The sequence below is a fragment of the Sardina pilchardus genome, chromosome 21, assembly GCF_963854185.1.
Source record: "Sardina pilchardus chromosome 21, fSarPil1.1, whole genome shotgun sequence".
NCBI classification, from domain to species: Eukaryota; Metazoa; Chordata; class Actinopteri; order Clupeiformes; family Clupeidae; genus Sardina; species Sardina pilchardus.
The window spans coordinates 10,451,680-10,461,679 of record NC_085014.1 but is presented as its reverse complement, the minus strand read 5'-3'; the positions used below and the strand labels follow the sequence as shown (position 1 = coordinate 10,461,679).

The 10,000-nt window shown below is 45.3% G+C and overlaps 1 protein-coding gene across 1 annotated transcript in view; it reads left to right on the top strand.

Moving 5' to 3' along the window:
- LOC134068537 (connector enhancer of kinase suppressor of ras 2-like) overlaps positions 1–10,000 on the top strand; it is a 105,600-nt gene that overhangs the window by 26,688 nt on the left and 68,912 nt on the right. The window contains exons 3-4 of the mRNA XM_062524219.1: positions 3,675–3,877; positions 6,212–6,299. Of these exons, the coding sequence (XP_062380203.1) occupies positions 3,675–3,877; positions 6,212–6,299 (291 nt within the window). The remainder of the gene's footprint in view (positions 1–3,674; positions 3,878–6,211; positions 6,300–10,000) is intronic.

Below are 10,000 nucleotides of genomic sequence, written 5' to 3'. Positions count from 1 at the left end.
ACGCACACACGCACACACACACACACAAACACACACACACACACACACACACACACACACACACACACACACACACACACACACACACACACACACACACACACACACACACACACACACACACACACACACACACACACACACACGTTGTATTACATGTTTTGAGTATATTAAGACAAAGAGGTTCTCCTGTAAACCTGGGCCCAATGAAGACTTCTGCCACAGACAGCACACTCCAAATGAGTCTTCTTTTGAACCTCCTCTCTGGCCTCAATCAGGCTATAGTGTGGGTCTGACGGTGGTTTTAGTCTGTCCCTGAAGTGTCTTTATTTGGCCCAGATGTGGCCCTGATATGGCCCTGATGTGGACCTTATCTGCCCCTGATGTGGCCCTGATGTGGACTTTATCTGCTCCTGATATGGCCCTGATGTGGACCTAATCTGCCCCTGATATGGCACATCGGGGCCAGATTCTAGCCATCCCAGTGGTAGTTGTTGTCATGGATCCCGGCTGACACCTCATCCCATCATCCCTCCGCGGCTAATTCTGGCTCAGAGGCGCTGTCAGTGGTGCAGCTCGTCCATCACGCGTCATGTGACGGCCGGGAGAAGGCTTCCTGTTTCAGTCCTCCGCATCCCAGCTGATGGGCTCTCTCTCCCTCCCCGCACATGAGGGAGTGCCTAGCATGGCCATAGACGTAGATGATAGATAGTTTTGTGTGTTGTCCTGCGCATGTGTGTGTGTGTCTCTCTGTGTGTGTAAATGCATTAGTTACTTTCAGATTGACAGAAGGTGTCAGGAGAAGCTGAGAAAAATGCAATATACACTGTGTCTGTGTGTCCCAAACTCTTCAACTGTCAACACACACACACACACACACACACACACACACACACACACACACACACACACACACACACACACACACACACACACACACACACACACACACACAAGGCCCTCAAGGTGACTGGGGAACACACATTTCATTTGATGCATGTTTCTCACATCACATGTCACTGGGTGACAGAATGACGTAATGGAAATGGGATTTACAGGAGATAGAAGTGTGTGCGTGTGTGTTTGTTTGTCCGCGATTGTGTGTGTGTGTGTGTGTGTGTGTGCACGTGTGTTCAATTTTGTGTAAAAAAAAACAGACGGGAGAGAGACAAAATCAAGATGTTGCTTGACAAACCCATATCTGGTGCAGTCTCCCTACTTTAAAAAAGACAACAGCTATGGGACTAACTCAGAACCAGAATATACATTTGTCTTTAGCAATTCACTCTCCTGGACATCAAGAACATAAACTAAATGTATTTTTAAAGCAGCACTTTTGCTCTGTCGCACGCATGCTATTTGTCTTCAGACAAGGTAGAGTATGTTGCATGATTTTATGAAAGTATGATGTACTGTGATATTGAAGCAAGCCAAATTTGGAGTTGCTTACTGTATGTCCCATTGCATCGGACTACAGTTCCGCTACCCGATGTGGTAAATTTACATCGTGCGGGCATAGCCGATAGAGGGCCGCAAAGCGAATGCAGACGTGACATTCACCCTATTATTAGAGTTGATGAACCACTGAACTGATTTCGGAAACATTATTTTAAGGTACAAAAAAACTCTTTAGTGTTGCTTTAAAGTTTTATTCCTTGACTTCAAATATACTGCTCTTACTGCTGCCAATAAAATATTGGCAATACTACTTTTGGTGGTTCAAGTGAAGTGTAAAGAGTCCCTGGACATTAAGCTTTCTCTTCTCTCCCAGTGCCCCCTGTATCTTGAGTAACGCAAGTGGTGCGATTCCTCAGTAACCTCATTAGGCTGCGTCCCAAATGACCTAATTACCCAGCGTCCTCGAGTCCTAAGTAGTCTGCAAGTGTACCGTGTCCTCGGTGCCCTAAATGCTCAGTGTCATCGCAGTGTGAGCGATGAGGTCCTGTTGTCCTGCGACGAGCGCTCGGGTGATTAATGATTAATAGGATGGAAGCAACAAGACTGGGTGTGTGTGTGTGTGTGTGTGTGTGCACACTCGCGTGTGCGTTTGGGTGTGTTGGTGTGTGTGTGTATGTGTGTGTGTGTGTGTGTGTGTGTGTGTGTGTGTGTGCGCGCTCACGTGTGTGTCTATGTGTGTGTGTGTGTGTGTGTGTGTGTGTGTGTGTCCGTCCTGTATATTCTTCACCATCTTCTTTTTAGTCTTGCTCTTATTCTCTTCACTCTGTTGTGAAAGAGGAATGTGGAAAACAGATGAATGAAATAAAGAAGGAGATAGAGAGAGAGAGAGAGAGAGAGAGAGAGAGAGAGAGAGAGAGAGATAGAGAGAGAGAGAGAGAGAGAGAGGACAGCAGACGTGTGCACCTTCATCTTTTGCAGGTCCACACATCTGCCTATCAGTCCTCTTATTTTAGTGTTGTGTTGGCAGGTTTCACTTCTCCTCCTCTCATTTCAGTTTTCCGTTTCTTCTTCTTCTCTCTCTCTCTCTCTCCTCTACTCCCAATTCTTCATCTTTTGTTCCTCTCCTTCTCTGTACAGAAGTGAAATCTGAAATGTTCCTCTTCAGTGAGAGTTCTTAAAGGGAGAGATGAAGAGAGAGAGAGAGAGAGAGAGAGAGAGAGAGAGAGAGATGAGATGGAGTGAGTGAGTGAGAGAGCTAGAGAGAGGGAGAGAGGAGAGCAGGTGTTAGAGCGCTGATGTGTTGCTCTCTCAGCAAATGAGCTCTGAAACACCTCCAGTGTCGGGGCAGATTGGGCAGCCTATACTCCTCTCCTCCTCTCTCCTCTCTCGCCCTTTTGTTCCTCCTCTCCTTTCCTCTCCTCCTCTCTCGCCCTTTTGTTCCTCCTCTCCTCTTCTTCAGTCTCAGTGTCTGCCTGTCTTCTGCTTTTGTATGTATGATCACTCCATCTCAATTTGAATTGGCAAAAGAAATAGGTCTCTCTAGTCCCCTCTCTCAATTTCATTAGGTCACCCTCTCTCTGCATTGAACAAATATGAATTATAGGAAGAATGTGCAAAACACAAATGTTGTATACCATTCACTAGATTATATGCATTCACTGGAGATGCAAAAGTTAGTTGAAGCAATCTGCACTGATTTTGCATAGGTTGTAGTCTTGATGGACAATCACCGGCACTTGACTTCAAAACAATACAACTCCCATTGTTACATTTAGTCAGGCTGGCAAAACCAGCAGTGCATCCACAGCAAAGCAAGCAGGAGAGCACCATGGGAAATGTAGTAGGGCAATGTATCATTGTTCTGCTGAAGTTAGTTCACCTCATAAGAGCGGGGCAATCTCTCTCTCTCATTGCCCGTTCCAATATGCATTAAGGAGCAGATGGGGGGACATTATCACTCCTTTTGTATTCCTCTTCACGCTCTCGCTTTCTCTGTCTCATTTTCTTTTTCTCTCTTAGGGCTGCTGCTGATTTTTTTTCTTTTTTTTTTATATTTCTCACCTATCGTCTCCTCAATTTCAGTTGAAGAAAATAACTTATTTGGTGGCCTTAACTTCACACACAGACATAGTCCAATCTCTCTCTCTCTCTCTCTTTCTCTCTCTCATTCCTTTTTAAGTCAGTTTCCTGTCTCTTCCATGACAGAAAAAAAAAATCTCATTATTGCGTTTCATATTCATCCGCTAACTCTCTCTATTCCTCCTCTGTGTTTGCAGAACTATGGCCTGGAGACGGAGAACCTTCGGACCCTGTCCCACAAGCTCAACGCCTCGGCCAAGAACCTGCAGAACTTCATCCTGGGTCGGCGCCGCGGGGGTCACTACGACGGCCGGGCCTCGCGCCGGCTCCCAAACGACTTCCTCACCTCAGTGGTGGACCTGATCGGGGCGGCCAAGAACCTCCTGGCCTGGCTGGACAGGTGTGTGTTAGTGTGTGTGTGTGTGTGCGTGTGCGTGTGCGTGTGCGTGTGCGTGTGCGTGTGCGTGTGCGTGTGCGTGTGCGTGTGCGTGTGAGTGTGTGGATGTGTGTGTGTGAGTGTGTGTGTTTGTGTGTTTGTGAATAAGATAGAACAAGTCACAGCATGGCATTGTATTGTATTGTATCATTAAAGTTCAGCATAAGCCTCCATATTGACCTTGTGGCTCATCAACAAATACTGGTGAACTGTTGGCATTTCTGATGAAAGTATATAAATTGGTCTCTAAAAATGGTCCACTCACCAGCCGACAGCTGGAATGTAAATGAAGTGTCAGAAGAAGTTACTGAATGTCTCCCCTGTGGTGAGGTATTTTTAGCCTCTGCCGAGTGCCGACTTAAGAAAAATCCATGACTAACCAAAAATAACTGCACTGCTATACGTCCAGCAGTTCATTTAACCCATCACGTTTCCCTTCAGTGTGGATGGCAGAGGCTGAAATGCTTAGCACTCATATATTATTCCCTCTGGTGCATAGATAGATAGATACTGTAGATAGATAGATAAACCGATAGATAGATAGATAAACCGATAGATAAATAAATAGATAGATCGATAGATCTGTTTGCAGTGTCACACAAAATACAAGGATTACGTAAGACTCAATAGACCCCTGCTGAGCCTACGTCACTTCGTTCGCTGGCGGCAAAACAACCATAACTGCCATCAGCGACAACACTAAACTCATCCGATATGTCATTGTATTGTAAATCTTAGACATGACCATTTGGGACATAGTTATATATCCAATGATCTATACACCCGCCACTTCTCCTTACTGTATACGCTCGGTTTTTCAATAACGTAATTATAAATATCTGGCCATTCAACGGAGGGCAATCTTGCTACGTCTTCTTTCCATTCACTTAGAATGGGGATCTGTCAGAATGATCCCACTTGATAACGTACGTTTTTTCAAAGTTTTTTCAAATAATCCTCCCAATCCCGTACACTGAGTGTATGTACATACTGTTTTATATCGTTAGCCATTTCATCAAAGGTTAATTACGGACTAATCTTAGCCGCATTACTAGTGCTTTTCAATAGCCGTCTAACTTTTCTGCCGCCACTGACGTCACGCCACTCCGAATGTTTATCCGTTGTGAAGGGGTCTATACACAGACTTGCAAACATACAGTGATGCACATTACAGTGTAACAGCACATTACAATCACAGCAGACAAAAGAGAGCAATCCTTCATTGGATATATTTGATCGACACGAGAGCGTAATTAGCCAATCAGCTCTGGCCTGTGGCCTGACCGGTCCTGCAGGTGATGCAGTCATCCTGGGCAGCCAGGCAGCAAGTCATGTCATCTTCAACGGTGTTCAGGCAGGTGGTGTGTGTGTGTGTGTGTGTGTGTGTGTGTGTGTGTGTGTGTGTGTGTGTGTGTGTGTGTGTGTGTGTGTGTGTGTGTGTGTGTGTGTGTGTGTGTGTGTGTGTGTGTGTGTGTGTGTGTGTGTGTGTGTGTGTGTGTGTGTGTGTGTGTGTGTGTGTGTGTGTGTGCGTGTGTGTGTGCGTGTGTGTGTGTGCGTGTCTGAGTGTGAGTGCTTCTTTATCTGGAAGTAAAACACCCATTGCAGATTCAGGTCACTGAGTTGGCGGCGATCCGAGAGCAGAGAGACTTGAGGCAGGGCTGAGAGTGATGGGAGACACCTGTCCCCAAGAGCCACCCATACATTACTGTACATTACTGTACATTACATTATATTGCATTACATTACAATACATTACATCATATTACATTATATTACATTACATTGCTTTATATTTGGCAGACGCTTTTCAACGAAAGCGACTTACAGTACAACATGGTCAAACAACATTTTAAGATTTCAAGAGCAATTCTTATTCTCAAATTTTACCACAGTAAACAAAAACCACAATAAGTGCACCAATGAGTGTAATAAGGGCACTCCCTGACGTCACTCCACTCCACTACATGACGTTACCATGAGCTTTATGGGTGGCTGCAACGTCACTATACACCATGTTAATACGCACATCAAGGGAGTTGATATTACATTGTAATATATAGTTTATAAAACAAAGTTCTATAATATGTTATTAATCATCCCATGAACATGTAGAACATTCCTCATAATAAACAACATTGTTTTCTACTGTACTGTAGCCACTTAGCCAACTAACTTTATTAAGTGTAACCATTACAGTTATGAAACTGCTGTTGTTTTTGTAGTATTGCACTGTATTGCATAAGGAATATCTTCTACATTTTTAAATATGGATTTGTGATTTGTTTTTGAATTTTTCAGGTCCCCATTCGTCAGTGTGACTGAATACTCGCTGCTCAAGAACAACATAGTTCAGCTGTGTCTGGAGCTGACCACCATCGTACAACAGGTAAGACAGACAGAATAGAATACGTACAGTATATACTTTTTTGATCCTGTGAGGGAAATTCGGTCTCTGCAGTTATCCCAATTGGTGAATTAGTGAACACACACAGCACACAGTGAATACACAGTGAGGTGAAGCACACACGAGTAGTGAGCTGCCTGCCCAAACAGCGGCGCTCGGGGAGCAGTGAGGGGTTAGTTGCCCTGCTCAAGGGCACTTCAGCCATGGACAGGTCGAACTGGCAATCCTCCGGTTACAAGCTCAAAGCTCAAAGCCCTAACCAGTAGGCCATGACTGCCCCCAGAATCACTTCTTTGGGAGCTGCACATGCATGGCACTGTGAAGTAGGTGTATAAAGAAGAACGCTCTCTCTTGAATTAATCTGTGTTCAACATCTCAGTTTTGGGTCAAGCTCTTATAAGGTGTGTTAGTAAACCATTAGTGAGATATTTACTAGCCAAAAGATAGCATTAGTAGATTACTTTCAATTATCCCCTGGAGACAAGAAGGTGGCTATTAATAATGAATATTACGACACCTATGACGTAGATCACGGTTTCACATCAATGCTCCTTGATTGGTAACTATAACAACCATGCCAAACAATGGTTGAACAGAAAGCAGGCTTCGCAACAATGGAGTCAACAGCAGGCAACTACCCACCATTACGCAATTGGCACAACAAAATTAACTCGTCGGCTTTGCAATGTGTGGTGGAGTTCTTTGCCTCTGCCTCTGCCTCGTCCATTAATTCTGTATATCAGGACACCTCAAATGTTACAAATGTACAAATGTTTTGTAAATGTTTAATAAACCAGAAATACTTCCAATAATAATTATAAACACTACATTACACTACACTACACTACACACACATACTGTACACACACACACACACACACAGCTGTGATGGACAATGCATTGTTCGGCTCTTCTTTAGCTATCCCCACACATCGCACAGTGTATCCCCAGTGGACCGGGGCCGCCTCAGCATCCAGCTCAGGGCAGCCTGTTTGTGGGGAGATAACGTTGGCCAGGGTCTTGTGTCTCCGACACACACACACACACACATGCATAGACAAGCACACACACACACTCACACACATACAGTACATACATAGAAACACATACACAAACACACACACGCATAGAGAAGCACACACACACTCACATACTCACATACATAGAAACACATGCACAATACACACACACACACACACAAACACACACACCCAGAGCCAGCCATGGAGCTTTGGCTTCCCCGATGCTGACAGGACTTCAAACGAGGCAGCAGCGGGTAGCAGGGTTGTGTGCTGGGCTGCCCATAGATACCCCCGTGCATCCCTTTGTCTTCCCAGGGTTCCCTGCACACGCACACACAAGGCACAGAATGGAGGCATTGCCTCCTGAAGCCCAATCTGCAGTTTCCCAGCCACGGCTGCATAATGAATGACCTCTGGATGAAACTAGCCAGGATTAGCGATGACAGAAAGGGTGCAACCTAACATGGCACACATGAAGTCACTGAAACACTCTGTCAATTCAACAGAATACCCCTCAGGAAAAGTGCGAATGGCAACCCCCCAGCAGTCATATGGGGCATACAGTGAGATTTTTTACACACAGCGAAACTGGGACATGGTTTGTTTATGTAGTCATGTGCCATGCTGTCACGGGCTTCCGTGATTTCTGTCCTTCAGAGTCCCTGGTGTTGCATCAGTCTGTTTATATTACTGACGCTTCTTCGGCGTTAGAAACTGCAGACATCATTTTACCAATTCAAACCAGTAGTGTTTAACTGACAATTCTCCATGACAACCTGGAGTAAGTAAGGGCCACACTTAGAGTCATGCTTTCATGTAATTCATGTCTAACAATCTGTTTTCTTACACACCCCTGATTTTGAGGCAGTCTATACTGTCTGTTAGTCACCTTATGTCAAGACACATTAAGCTACAGTATAGCAATTCACCAAACTGCTAAACTATCAATTTATAAAAATTGGCATTGCAGCAGCCATCTCCGATGGCACTGATGCTGTACATTGCACCATTTAACCTCTTTGGAAGGATCACCTGAAGTTGGTTGCAACAACCGAATCCCTGTCCCTGTTTGGGCTCTCCGGTCTTCTGCCTGGTCTGCTGAGCTCCGAATATCTGCTCGGCTCAGTGGGCAGAGCCCTGGAGACACTGCAGCAGGTGTTGCCCTCCTCCATCCATCTATCCATCTCTCCATCCATCTATCTCTCCATCCATTTATCCATTCATCCATCCATACCGGCATGTATCTACAGTGCCTGTGCATCCTTCCATCCATCTACTGTATCTATTCATCCATTCCTCCATCTATCCATCCATTCTTCCATTTTTCCATTCTTTCACCCTTCCATCCCGGTGTGTGTGTGAGATGCTGTCACCACACACCTCCTCCTGGCTGGCACCTGGGGTCCCTCCTCTCTCTCTCTCTCTCTCTCTCTCTCTCGGACTCCCACTCAGGCGTCTCTCACGTCAAGTGTGACTCATCACTCACCTCAGCGCTCACATTCTCTCGGTCACACCCAGCCCAACACCATCCATGGTCGATTTCCTTGACGCGTGACAGTTGGTCACACCACTATAGGTCCACATCGGAGGTGGAAAATCCCGGCTCTGGAAAGTAACAAATCCTACTACGTATTTGTTCCAACTATTCACTAAACCAGCTGAATCTATATTATAGCTTTTCAGCCAGGTATCTGCTATTTAGTGAAATCACCTATGTTAAGTGCAGTGGTAGAATCAATACATGGTAGGACTTTTACCTCTGAAGTCCAAGATTAGTTCACTTGTATCTGGGAGGGGGGGGGGGGGGGGGTGGGCTTAGTCATGGAGTCCAGTCACCTCTACTGAAACTTTTTTTTGTTTTACTTCAAACCCACCAAAGCCGGAACAAGTTGTCCTTGGCACGTCCCCTTTGCAGAACATAACACAAAAGACCAGCTTGCTTTGTGATCAATATTGTATTGTTTTCGTTTGGATGCAAGATCCCCAATGTACTGACTATCAACTATTGAGAGCATTCCACTCCAGACAACCATAATGGATTGCATAATACAGCAGCATATCAGCTAAATGGAATAGATACAATACCACAAAAATAGTGAAAAGAAAAACATGTAAACATACACTAAAGAAATCTCTGAAGATCTCTTTCAGTAGAGCATCTGTCAGTGTCGCTAAGCGGATCCTCAGTAGTATCCTCAGCAGCAGCAGCTAAGAGTAACTAACCTGCTCCGCCATCTGTGTGATGCTAAAGCAGTAGAGTAACATGGCTGATCAACCCACACTGCTGCTCTGTCTCACAGTGTGTGTGTGTGTGTGTGTGTGTGTGTGTGTGTGTGTGTGTGTGTGTGTGTGTGTGCGTGCCTGCCTGCCTGCGTGCGTGCGTGCGTGCGTGCGTACATGCGTGCACGTGTGTGTGTCTGTGTGTGTGGCGGACATACTGTTTGCCATATTCATCTAGGGACAATCATAAGGGAGGGGGGTCTTTTGGCGCAAATCTGTTTGGGAACCAACAGAGAATTGGAGACAGAGCTTGTGCTGACACAAACAGGTGCTGTGGTCAGATATGCTCTGGTCTGGTCAAGACCAGGGTCCTCACAATGCTTCCCGACAGGCCACACTCAGAATATTAATATCATGTCTTTTACTGTGGACACTATAAGC